This window comes from Barbatula barbatula (genome assembly GCF_947034865.1).
Source record: "Barbatula barbatula genome assembly, chromosome: 24".
NCBI lineage: Eukaryota > Metazoa > Chordata > Actinopteri > Cypriniformes > Nemacheilidae > Barbatula > Barbatula barbatula.
The window spans coordinates 3622081-3635768 of NC_136787.1; the positions used below are offsets into that span (position 1 = coordinate 3622081).

Genomic DNA, 13688 nt, shown 5'->3' on the forward strand with positions numbered 1-13688 from the left:
TGAGACACATATAAAAATAAATCCACCAGGCATATGTGATGTGTATGTTAAGGCATACAGTTCATCACCCAAAACATTTAATTCTTTAATCATTTACTCACTCTCATGTCATTCCAAACCCATGTGACTTTCTTGTGCAGAACACAAAAGAAGATATTTTGAGGAATGTTGGTAACCAACCCTATTGACTAACCTTGTTTGATCACAGAAAATTCAAAGTGCAGATCCAAGCACTCAGGTAGAACACTTTTTAAAAGTTCATTGAGGTGCTACTATGCTCTTATTGGTACCACTAAGGTACATGCTGGTGCATTTTATCCCTTATGGTACATTAGGACCAGTGTCTTTGATGTTTTTAAATGAATTTGCATATGAGAATATTGTGGGGCAGAAGCTTTTATTTAAAGAGACATAATGCGAACTTCTAGTTCTGTAAGAACAAGTCGAGTCAATTGCATCAAAGCAGCTGTACAAAAACAAACAAAATCAAGACATTGAACATACACAGAGTAAGATATAACCTTAAAAGTAATGTTGAATAGGGAGGTGAAGGAACAAAAAGCAAATGCAGGCACATCAAACACAAATATGCACAGGCATATATCTGCTACAGGAACACATGTATGATCATATGAAATGGACCATATCTAATTTGACAAGTGTTAATGAGAAATAAAGAGTTGAAGAGTACTCAGAGTACGGAGGTGCATGGGGGAGTTGCAAGGCTAGCAAAAGAAGGCATTCAGCAATGCTGTGGTACACTGGCAAGTAAAAGAACATTGTAATGGGTGTTTGTGCATGCCCACCATATATGACATATCAACACTGATTCGATTAATGAAGTTGAGTGTGGCAATTTTGTTGACCAATGCCAGACAATGTGGTATTGTGTCTTTTACTGGCTTTGATACCCCATAATTCTGTGGGTGTGCATCCATGGGTGATAGGTCGATCTCAAAAAGTTTTAATGTCATTCAAAAAAGCGGTTGGAGCTATTTTCGGCAATAATACGTCTATTTCCTTTAGATTGCATTTCTACACAAAAAAAGAAGTAACAGCTTCCCGATGTAGGCCATAATACATGTAAATAATATAGAATGTTTTTCTGGTGTCACAAATAACTGTGAGTGATATTCCTCATGATTCAAGCATACCTGAAAAAAAGTTGTAACCTGTATTATTTTAACTTTAACATAAGATATTATATGTTAAATGGGTTTATTTAAGAGTTCACTGCACTGTAAAATTGAACTTAACTCATCGTATTCCAACAACTAAGAAGGATAATTTATTGTTATTGCAGCACCAGTGTTTTCAATTCCATAAGATTGTTACTGAGCACTTTCAAAGTGACATTTGATGAAAACATATGCTTAGTTCTAAGGACTATCTGGAATACATTATTAATTAGAGGCAGTAATATTTAAGCAGTAGGGGGCATGCTTGGATTTTAAACACCTCTTGTGTGAGTGCTTACCGGAAAAAAAGATTTTTTAAATCCAGTGTGTTCCCAGATTTAAAGCCAGACTGATCAACCACAGCGGTTATATGAATGTCATAGCTCTGTCTGTAAAAAAACAACATAAATACACAGCAAGACAATAAAATAACTGTGATACCAAATGTGGTTCACTTACCTTTTGTTGGCTATTAGCTGAACATGTCCAGATAATGTCTGTCCCATTTTGGCAAAAAGAGGTGTCTGCAGAAGACATCGCACCTGATACCAGTGAGTCAGAGGTTCACTAGGGGCAGTAGACAGCCATACTGTTGTTCTGTACAAAAAATACATTTACAGTATAAACACACACACACACACACACACACACACCACACATACAGTGTATATATATATATATATATATATATATATATATATATATATATATATATATGTATGTATATACACACACAGTATAAACAATACATGCTATATGTAAATGTATTCACCTTGACCCAACAAAGGCCACATCAAACCAGAATGCAAGCCCATGAATCAATCCTGTCTGTAGCATTTTAAAGACAAAAGGAATTTCCATCCTAGAAATGTAAAATACATAGAATGTTAATAATCAAACAGCTTTGGGTTTTACTGTTTGATCTACAATATATTTGGGCACATGCAACAAGTATATTCTTAAATTGTCTTTACCGATGTAAATCTTCCTCGTTTGCCTCCAGAAAGCTGATACTGTACTTCACAGACCTGGCCATGAGAATGTGTGCTTCAAATGTGTCCTAAAATGCAGTAAAAACTTGATTTTCTTTCAAAACAGCATTATCAGGCAAACATGCAGTTATTAACAGGCAAACATCAGGATTCATGCAGTTGGATGAACGTCTAAAAAACATTAACTCACAACTATTGGCTGCCTGAAGAACTCGTCCACAGCAAATGAATGAAGTCCACCCAAGTTCACACCATAGAAACTGCTCTGGGTCCTTTTAAAATCACATTTTATCTACGTTTAAACACTTTTCTCAGTAAATACAGTTTATCCTTCTAATTCCTCTTTTCAATATCGTTTGTTGCTTCAGACATGAGAATCGCTTAAAGCAACTGGTGGGTTACCAAAGATGGCTCACCGGTCTGTTCCTAAAAGTATAAAAAGGAAGGAAACCTATCCATATGTTACAAGTTTGTTTGGTATTGTGTCAGGTTTACACATAAGAAAATCTTAAATCTTAAAAGCAAAACCAGTTGAAAAGTGAATTTCAATAAATCACAGTTTAACAGGTCTTGTAATGTCCACTAATATACAAACTTAATGATCAAAATAACTTTGATTGAATGTTCACAAAAAATTACGACACGTGTGATGTTTAATATACAGCTATGTGGAATAGGATTTTTATGAAATATACACTGTGTTCCAAAATATAAGCAAACCATAATAAAATTAACTTTCCAAAAAGTAACCAATAAAGAGAATATACCATATTTGCATGGTTTATAATTAGCAGCTCCCTGTCCTGAAAGTCAAGGCTTCAGCACATTTTTGATGGCAAACTCGATGCAGTTGGGTGAAGTTGTTGTAGTAGAAATAACGTATGTAGTCTTTGTATTAGCACGCTTTTAAGGCTCTGTCTCAAGGTCTCACTTTACGTACATAATAACAAGCCAATGTAAAGTTTAAGCTGGATAGTTACAAAATTTATCAATTATTATCTTTGACGGCATGGGGCTTGATTCTGTTTTAATTTAAAGAATGTACGCATAGTACTTGCAATAATTTCATAAAAAGCTGAGAATTTGTATTATTAGTTTGGGTAGTTGACGAATAAATCGTTTGTGTCCTATGTGTGATATGGCTAAATTTTGAAAGCAAACTGTTAATATCCCATTGTTAATACATTGTAAGTATGTATATTCGTCAAATACAATAGCCTAAGAGAGATCTATCCTCATTGTAAGTGTTTTGAAATATTTTGCCGTCACACATGACACATTTGCATATCAGTCTGTCAATTACCCACATACTGCAGCATTAAAATGTGGGAAATAACACAGCATTTTTTAGAGCGAATGCATTTCGTGGGGAATAACTTGTGCCGTAGAAATGAAGATGAGGGACAAAAAATGTTGGCAGTGAGTTATGAGAAAGAAAAAAACGTATTTGTCTTGGAAAAGTACACTCTAAAAACCTGGGTTATTTTCAGTCCATAGCTCAAAAAAGGCAGGGACTCAACTGTTGGGTTTAAAATTCCCATGCCGGGTTGTTTCAACCCATAGTTGGGTCAAATATGAACATTTGCTCACCTTCGAGTTATTCCAGATCTGTAAAAAATGATTTGTTCTGATGAACAGAGAAAGATATTTGGAGGAATGCTTATAACCAAACAGTTCTTGGACCATAGTGACTACCATATTTAGAGAATTAGGACAGCAAACAGTTCTGGGGCACTTTTACTACTATTGTAATTCCTACTATGTTAGTCAATGGGGTCCGATAACTGTTTGGTTACAAGCATTCATCCAAATACCTTCTCTGCGTTAAACCAAACAAAGAAATATATGCAGGTTTGGAACAACTAGAGAGTGAGTAATTCATGACAGAATGTTCATTTTTTTGGGTGAACTATACCTTTAATTTAACCCAACGAGTTGGGTTCGTGTTCGTCGGTTTTTGACCCAACTATGGGTTACAAATAACCCAGCCCAGTTGCAGCCGTTCTGTCCTAATTTATCTTGTTCATTGTGTGTTTTATTACTATAATTATATTATAATTGTACACTGACAATGTTGTACATTAGCACATCAGGGCACCTTGATTTGATTCATGGACAGATCACAGATCCTTTCCCCATTCACTCACATCCCATAAATACCTGTTTCTCTACATTGCAAACGATCTAAAATAATGTCTTAAAAAGGCTATGAATTACTTAATAAATATGACATTCTGTTCAGTTTAGTTTTTGGCAAATACTCCATAGTTTTTCGACCAAACACATGCTGTCACCAAAAACATAAACCAAGCTATCGTCAGAATATTTACTTATGGAAAATGCTTTTTTTATTTCTCGTTGTTTTATTGTGATGTGCCAGGTAATTTATATGGATGCTGTTTTTTCAGAACCAGCCACTTTGACAGGACGAGCCATCTTATTGACATGTAGTTTGCTCACACACACACATATCACAGTCAGTGTGGTTTAACAGCTCAGACAGATAGACGACAACAGTGCTATGAGTTTGGACTGAACCAGAGCATTTAACAGTACCGGGAAGCTGCTTGGCTTCAGCATGGTCACGGCACAGTGCAAGTACAGCATGAGCTGTGGGTGGTGGGGAGATTACTGTCTTTCCATTCCAGCAAACCACAACGCCCTGTGGGCCAATGTAAAATAAACCATCATGAATAAGTCTGTTATGCATGCGGGATTCACAGGTTCTTATGTGCAGACATGATCGTGTAGACCTTTTCAAAAGAAAGTCCCTGGTTCAATAGTTAAGCTCTTTCAAAAGTATTTGTGGAGTAATGTCAGTCATCCCAGATAAAACAATTCTAATCATGTTCTTAGTAACATTGTGTTTACACCAGTGATGCGGTTCACACTGGATGTGCTGCATCGTTCTTTTAATGGGTTCTTTTATATCGTTGTGTTGTCCAAGGAAGAAAGTGTAATTCACTTACAGTATAATTGAATTGAACAGGCCAGCATTCAGGAGTTTAAAAGAAAAAATTTGGTTTTTATGTTTGCACACAAACTTACATGACTTATTCTATAAAAATACTTCATTGAATATTTTAAATAATGGTAGTAAAAAATCCTTTGTCCTTATCATCTGTAGTAATACTAATAACATCTTTCACAGTACCACAGTAGGTTGAAGAAACATTAGGTAAAGTTATATTCAAGTTATACTAATTTGTACACGCTCATTTGTACAAGCATATTTGTCAGTTGTCTCAATTCTAAGGTTAGTAAATACATTTTTAAGGGACCTTAACACAACAATAATAAAACGAAAAATATGTATATTATCATAAATATTTGTCATCCTCAACACGACTTGGTCTGATGCACGCTTAAAACGTAACGGACCTAAAAATCCTTTCCCTAATGGATAGTAAACATCAAACATGAACAAGGACAGAAGTTTAGGATGCTGTGCAGGCAAACAGACGATAACACAGTTGTGATTGGCTGTGACTTGTAGCTGATTGTGTCATGTCACCCCAATAACCCCATGAACATTCAAGGCTGATGATGTTGAATACTTTTACCAGAAACTGGAGCGGGCATGGTGTTCCATGTAAAGTTGTTCATCAGTGAAAGGCGCAAAGTGGATGTCACTGTTGGTTGGGAACATCATTCCTAGCCAATGATTAAAAAAAATATGAATGTTCACATGAAATCACATTTTGAAGCCAAATGTGTTTTGTTAAAAGCCCTGGTCTTATAATACATGCTTGTATGTTATTTCAATGATATAAAAAATGTCTGTCTTTGAATTTTTTTGTTGTTCTTAATTCACAGATCACTCCCTTTGCTTTTGCTGTCAACTGCCTGGCACTCTTCTATGCAAAACTTGCATTTTCCCCATTTAAAACTAATAAATAGCCTAAAACTCTTTGCATTTGCCAGTATTTATGTTGGGGTTAGGGGTACGTTTTGGATGTGGGGTGAAATGGCCATGGGATTCCATATAAACATCTTGCACAACAATAAAAACCATCTGCATATGACCCATATCAAAAGACTAAAATTAAGCATTGATAAGTATGTACTGTAAACCTATCAGTGTCTTATGGTTTTCGGGTATTGCTGGACAAACCTTTGGGTTTCAACCAGGTTTTAGCATGTAGATAGCTCTCTAGCATCCTTTCATGGAGAAGCATGTAGCCTATTGGCTCTGAGATGATAACATCCACATTCTCAGGGCAGGAAACCTCCTCAATCTTCCCTGACAAAATGGTGATTCTGTCAGACATGTTGTTGCTTCTTACCAGAATCTAAAGATATGAGAATGAATTAATAGTAAGTTAATAATAGTAATTAATTAGTAAGTTTCCCTACTTAGTTGATCTTAACCAATAAGAGTAGTTTTATTAATTAAAGAAGTGAGACAAATTGGACTCTCACGAAATAGGTTGCTAACCAAAGTTTAGGCCACTGTTTACAGTTTAAAAAACTTTAGAGTGCACATTTCGTTTAGAAGGAGTATGGTGTAGAAAATATGGAATCCCCATACTGCCATACTGTGGATTGTAGGCTAAGGTCTGCCATTTTATTTTTTTTGTGATTTGTATATTGCTTGAAAAAATGTATTTTAGCCTGGTATCAATAGAACAAAATGTATTTTGGCTGCATGTTTAAATAATAAGTACTGTCTCTGCAGATGACGTGAAACATTTATACAATTATTAAAAACAGCCTTTTTAGTTCAAGAATAAATAAATAAATAGCCTTAATCAAGTGTTTATATGTGTTTGTATTTCCCAAATTTACGATAGCTCCTCTAACATGTGAAAAAAAAGAACACAGGAAACAAGAGGTCTGTATTACTTGAAACAAAGAAAAACATCTAATTTTACAATTAAAGCTCCGGTGTTAAAACATTAAAGACTTTGTGTTTATATAGATAGTAGCTTAAAAACGTTTAATGTAGATTAATACTAAGCATGTCTGTTAAGTTAGCATTATTTTTACCTATTTGTTCATTTCATGTTCTGGCCAAATATGTCTTCAAGTAATTTAGTACCCAAAATGGAATGGTCATGCATTCCTGACATGCAGGAAACAGCCTTCTCTTGAAGTTCTTGAAACCCTGTCAAAAATTTCCGGTAAGGTTGACTTCATCTCAGCATTTTGTCACAAAACCCACAGCCCTGAGCTTTAGCCAACTAAATATGGACTCATATATGAATGAGGAAATATGGATAGAGTAAGGGATTTATTATGCTATTATATCTAACAGTGGCCAAGAATTACATGTGACCTCACTATTAACTGAAAGCTCGTTGTAATAGATTTTTGGATAAAAGGTTGGTAACAATTTACAACAAGGTTCTATCTGTTAACATTAGTTAACTACATTAGTTTTCTTAAAATAACAATTAAATACTTCTACAGCATATATTGATCCTAGTACATGCATTTCTACATTTACAAAAAAATTCTACAAATTTCAAAAGTTTTATCTGTTAACATGAACAACAATGAACAATTGTTTTTTTTAGTATTAACTAAAAAAACACAAAATAAGAAATGCTGTACAAATATATATTTCATTGTTATTTCATGTTAGATAATGTATCAACTAACTACTGAATTGGAACCCTATTGTAAAGTGTTACCTCTTTGTTTCAGATGCCACACAATTCCTTACAGTTCCAAAATGGTAGGAGCTTCATTCTTCTGTGTAACACAAAAAAAGGTTTTATTCAGAATTTTCAGACAGATCTTTTCCACTAATGTTGAGTTTAAAAAAGGATCAACACAAACCACTGTTACAGTGTCATAAAAGTCTAGTTGTATTATACAAGTATTTTGTGCTCAAATCAGTGATGCTACTTTATGTGTTGAATATGCGGAAGTGAAGAGGAGGTTTGATGGGGTAAAATATTGATCAAAAAACAACTTTATTATTTTATATTGACATCTTTATTATGTTATATTATACTTTACTATATAACAGTGCATTTTGTCCTTATTCACTTACATTGTTTAGACAACTCTGAGTACAGAATGTTCCCTTTTGAATACATTTTTTATTTCAGAAAGCAATATAAAGGTGAAATGGAATGAAATAAGGAAAGGATTGTACATACTTCTGCATATTTGGCCACAGAACTGGCCTCCACCGCGTATACTCTCCTAGCCCCAGCTTGGACAGCAAAAAAAGACAATATTCCTGTTCCACAACCCACATCTAGGACCACCTACAAAAAAGAAAAACGAATGAACAGGATTTAAAAAAGCACTGCTTAATAGGTTTAAGTCACTAATAAAATAACCCTTAACCCTTTCATGTATGAATTATGACAACCTCAGATCTGAGGTTTGCTTGTTTTGTGTTTTGCCGTTTGCCTGTTTGTTGGGGGGATATTACATATGGCTATATAGTGCAGTAAGCAATAAGACTTTTTTATTATTTTGTGTGTTTGAGAGGACAATCGTGAGGATGCGTTACAAGAGTCACTTGCACTATTTTAGTCTAAATTATTATCTGTTCATATCCACCTGTACATTGATGTTCATAGTATATAGCCATCTGTATATATTGTTCATAGTATATACCTTCTGTCATATTTTCATAGAACATTCCTGCTGCAAAATATTTTTATAATCCATGCCCACTGTATTATATTCTGTCATATTGCATTCTGTATTTATTCTAACTGTATATCCTGCACTTGCTAACTGCACTTCTGGTTAGACCTAAACTACATTTCGTTACACTGTACTTGTATATGTGTAATGACAATAAAGTTGAATCTAATCTAATCTAAAGAGGGGAGAGTCAGAAGGGCGGGGTAAAGCTGGCAATTGTTGCAATCTTAATAAATGAGTAATTTGTAGAAACCTTTCAGGGGTCATTTTTTGGACAGGGGGAGCATAACTAGTTTTCAGTATTTAGTGCGAGATTAAACATAGTTGTCATAACCAGTAACGTGCTGTAATCTATTCACAACTGAACTGACAAAACAATATAAGCACATACTTTATCTTTGAAGTCAACGTCGTTGAGCAAAATGGCTTTTTGGAATGTTGCAGTTCTGTGATAATCCTGTAGCTTGTTCTGCTGTTGTGACAGACAGCTATAGAACTGCAGGGGAAACCGAAAATATCTCACTTTTTACTAAGATAAAGAACATATATTGATCACATAAAAGGGAAATAAATGAATTCAAGGTTCACACAAATCTTTACCTGGAAGTACTGTAGTGCGGATGAATCTTCTGTTCTCTGGTGAAACAGAGACTGGTTTCTCCTGAGGTCATTCCATGACCTTAGCCTTCTGTGGAAGTTTTGAAATTCTGTGCAGAAGGGTAGAATTGCTTGCATATACATCGCATTTGAACTTGTTATCATCTTGTATCTTGTAGGGTTCCATCATGTCAGTTAGAGTACACAAAGCCAGCCAGTGTAAAGGCCTCTCCCTCCTTTTTTGCAAGGAGTGGAAAGGGAATGTTTAGGGAATGAAACCAGTACATTTCTCAATGCATCTATTTCCCACAAAACTGATTAAATCATGCACTCTAAAATTCTAGCCATGACAACAGATTCAAGGAAAACTTTTTTAGGAATAAGTATAGTCATATGTCACTATTGCTTGTAGTTGTAGCACCCAGTGGGAAAGTATTTTCTTGGTGAAGGACAAACCTTTCGAGCTGCATTCATAAATTGATTCATAACTGGGTGCAGCTAACATCAAGTCTCAACACCTAAACAGGGAAAAGCTTTTGTTACTTTCCACCCCAACCATCTAAACAGTAGGAGGGATGACGATTTCATACCCTAAAAGACTGGCTGAATTCTTGTCGATTGTAGGTCAAATAATAACTTAAGAAATCAAAATGTGAAAAGAGCAAATTCTTGGCAAGCTATCATTTCTGACCAGCTTGTTTGACGACCAGTCTTCATGGAGTATGGTGGACCTGCATACATTTACCACTACCAGCTTCAACAGATGCAGAGAGAGGAGACCTCAGCAGTCCAGCACCACACATAAATAAGTCAAATAAAATATTTGCTTATTGAGAACCATTTGGACAGGTCAATGCACCCTACAAGAGTCCATGAGAAGGTTTGCATCGGTAAACCCAACCACAGTCAAGAGATTCAAAATGCTTGGAAGTTGACCAAAGAACTTTCTGGGAAGACCACAAAAGAAAACACCTTCCTACGTGCCACTTGAAGAGACATGGCAGTGGCTGAAAGAACTCATGGTTCTCCTTGTCAACTCTGAAGAAAGTATTCATTCTGCAGAGAGTTTTCTGGTATATCAGAATTTGGCAAATGAAGCTTGAGTGCCCTTATAGCATGAACACGGCCTATAGCATTTCAGTTATTTTCGGGGAAGAATTGTGGGAGGGAATGCTTGATGATGAGCACTTTTCCAAAATCTCCATGAGTAGTTAAACACAGATGTAAAACACATGTGCTTAAAATACTTTACATTTCTTAATGGAAAGTAAACAAAATCTGCTCTTTGATTTTGGATTAGTAATGCAAGCAAGATGTTTAAGCAATGCATCTGAAAGGCAAGTTAAGAAAGATTCATATTGCTGGATAAAAACACAAAACTTGAAAATTGAAAAACTTGAAATTATGATAATGTCTTCTAAAAATGAAAGCATAAAAACACAGGAACTCACCTGACTGAGTTGTGAAGCAAAGAAGTATACTGAAACAGCCCAATGTTATTAGAAATGAGCGGGTGCCCACACGACAACACTCTGTCTCCCATGTGATTGAGAATTTTAGAACACAAACCCCATCACCTACAAGATCGTATGAATAAAATGTGGAAGCTATTTCAAAATTAAAGAAATGATTCAAACAATAAAAAATAATAATTTACTCTCCTAAACCTAAGTGTGCAAGAACTTATGCCATTTTTCTGATGTTAAATGCTAATCCTGGCATGACGTGTTATATTTTAAATATACTGTTTGTGGATGAAATCTGAAAGCTGTGATGAAAAGAAACCTTTTTAGTAAAAAACTATTTGTTTTGCCTTTTTAGATAATGAAGCCATGTGGCCATGCTTTCATAATTTGCGAAGGAACAGAGAGAGCATTTAATGTTTTATAAAAAGGGCAGATTTGGAAGGATAGAAAGGTGGCAAAATGTTGGAATCTTTGTAAATTTTTTCCACTACCTATATTATTCTTTGATTGAAGTTGAAAATAGTTTTGTGACCATCACTGAACCGTGTACAGTTTGTATGTTTTGTAATTAAATTCATTACCATACACATTCATTTTGGTTCAGCTAAGCTGCTATGCGAGGTATAACATAACAGAACACTGCTATCTGATTTTGTGCGGCAACAGGCAGAAAGTGCTGGCGGCCAGGATTAGTGTACCATGTCAAAGAAAACAATGTCTGGTGCAGAATACGCTAGAGCCCAAGGAACCTAACAGCCTCGTCACTCATGGAGTTTGCACAGCAGTGCAGTAAATTATATTGACCTGTCTGTGCGGTCAGACCACACAATGAGATACAAGAAAACGTGTCTCACACCTGAATAAAGAGTCTTCATTTGTCTTTCAACATTTCTATGCAAAGAGCCATGGCAGAAGTTGCTTTATACGGCAATTCAATGGAGTTGAAGTGTCACACTTAGTTCCTTAATAATGGTTCTAAACTGTAATTGGGAAACGGTTTCACTTTTGGTTTTAATTTTATTAAGACAAGAGTATAGAGAATGAAAAGTTACCTCATAATCCTGTATGACTCAAGTGTAAGAGAAGTAGGCTACTTAGATAAAAAAGGGACTTCCCAAAGGAACGCTAAAAACATTGCTTAAATATCTAGATTTAGGTCTGACAATGTAACCAAATTCAAATTTCAAAAGATGTTTTAAACTGTACTGACACTTGAAAGTAAGGTCAAGTCAGCGCTTTTAAAATATATTGAAACATTTCTCCTAGTTGTAAAACCTCTCTTCATCATCCAACTTTTTTTTATATAGCTCAATGCTCATATAGTGTGTATACAGTAAGCATCTCAGACAAAAGCTCCATTAAGTTTCATAGCTATAAAAGACACTTTCGAAGTTACATTATTTCTGTCGACACATACAGATAGAAACACATCTAAGGATTTTTTGTAAATAGAATGACAATGTAGACAAATATTATTACCGTCATTAATGGTGAACGAAGGATCATCCAGCTCTCTGCTGACATGAAGTGTATGTTTCTGATGTTGACAGTCTGTAGAATCCAGCAGATTTTGCTCGATATCATTTTCATTCAAAAATACCAGAGTGACAGAGAAACTCATCTGATTCTCTCCCATGGCTAAACTAAACTATCATTGTGAGGCGCAGGAGATCTCATATCAGTCCTGTATAAATGTTTTGACAGAGGTTCACTGGAGAGGAGGGTCTTAAACAGACTTGCAAAGAGGGTGGAGTTCAAATAAAAGAATAATAAACAGATTCAGATGTATTATTATACAGACTAATAAATCCGATTCAATCTAATTCATATTTTTACTTATGACAATCTTTCTAACATAAACATAAATAATATTGCCATGAATGGTTTATTGGGTGCCAGCACTAGTGAAGTGGTCTGTAGCACCATCTTTTGACATTTTAAACTTGAGTTCGGCAGTTATGGTGTAAATTTGCCACACCCCAGAAAAAAGTATGCGTTTTAGCACCTCTGGTTTCCTGGTCCCGCACTCAGGTCTGTGCTTAACAAAATATATAGTCTCATGTAATGTTTGTTAAGATTTGATGGAGAAATTGTCTTCATTTGTCATGATGGTCAAAATGTGTAGGAATCACGTAACTTTTGTTGATCACAGAGCTTTTGTTTTTTGTTTACAGTTAGTAATGCTATTAACTATATTTTACAATATTATTGCTAATATTTATGTCAATTATATATTTTCCTGTTCTGAACCTCTGTTTGGCTGGAATGGAGTGTTGGGTTGGATACCTGTTATTTAACATGCTTACTGACTAAGTTACATACCGTTCTGATATATTGTAATTACATAAGCGCTGTGGTAGGTAAGAACCTCCAGATAAAATGTGTGGTGTTTTTTATGTGTGTCCATTTCGTGAAATGCTATGAAATCAATAATCTTTCTGTTTTAAAATGGGTTATAATTAGACAGTTATTTTCAGTTATGTTAGGTCAATGAACATCTCATTTATCATCATCAACTATCATCTTTGTCTGGTTATGTAGTCATCCGCATGCACTAGCAGAAAAACTTCAATATTCTTTATAAACGTTTAATATTCTTCATGAAATATCAGCTCTGCGGCCTTTACACACAGTGAACCATAAGAACCTGTTATCCGTTCATGGTTTCTCATACCAAAATACCAAAACATTTTTGCAAATATGTCTGGCAATTTAACATGTAAAACAATCTTAAGAGGAAGGCAAAATGATCTCCTTTATCCACTCTTCCTTTCTTCAAAGAGAATTCTTAAAGCAAAGCATGATGATATTATTTTTCATTTATAGAAGAAAAAACACACAGC

General features: G+C 35.0%; 1 protein-coding gene across 2 annotated transcripts; it reads right to left on the minus strand.

Moving 5' to 3' along the window:
• Window positions 1-379: 379 nt before the first annotated feature.
• Window positions 380-12525, minus strand: carm1l (coactivator-associated arginine methyltransferase 1, like; the record flags this gene model as incomplete). Of its 2 annotated transcripts, XM_079447984.1 has the most annotated exons (13): window positions 12325-12525; window positions 10831-10956; window positions 9383-9489; window positions 9174-9278; window positions 8281-8391; window positions 6285-6462; window positions 5734-5824; window positions 2361-2442; window positions 2153-2238; window positions 1951-2040; window positions 1638-1775; window positions 1478-1567; window positions 380-1154 (listed from the first exon to the last, which is right to left on the minus strand). In XM_079447984.1, exons 1-13 carry the CDS (start codon window positions 12479-12481, stop codon window positions 1145-1147), a joined length of 1371 nt encoding a protein of 456 aa, XP_079304110.1. In that variant the 5' UTR covers window positions 12482-12525. The 2 variants fall into 2 exon arrangements, with proteins under 2 accessions (XP_079304110.1, XP_079304111.1); XM_079447985.1 differs by lacking the exon at window positions 380-1154 and having other exon boundaries at window positions 1474-1567; window positions 12325-12504.
• Between the last annotated feature and the right edge of the window lie 1163 nt (window positions 12526-13688).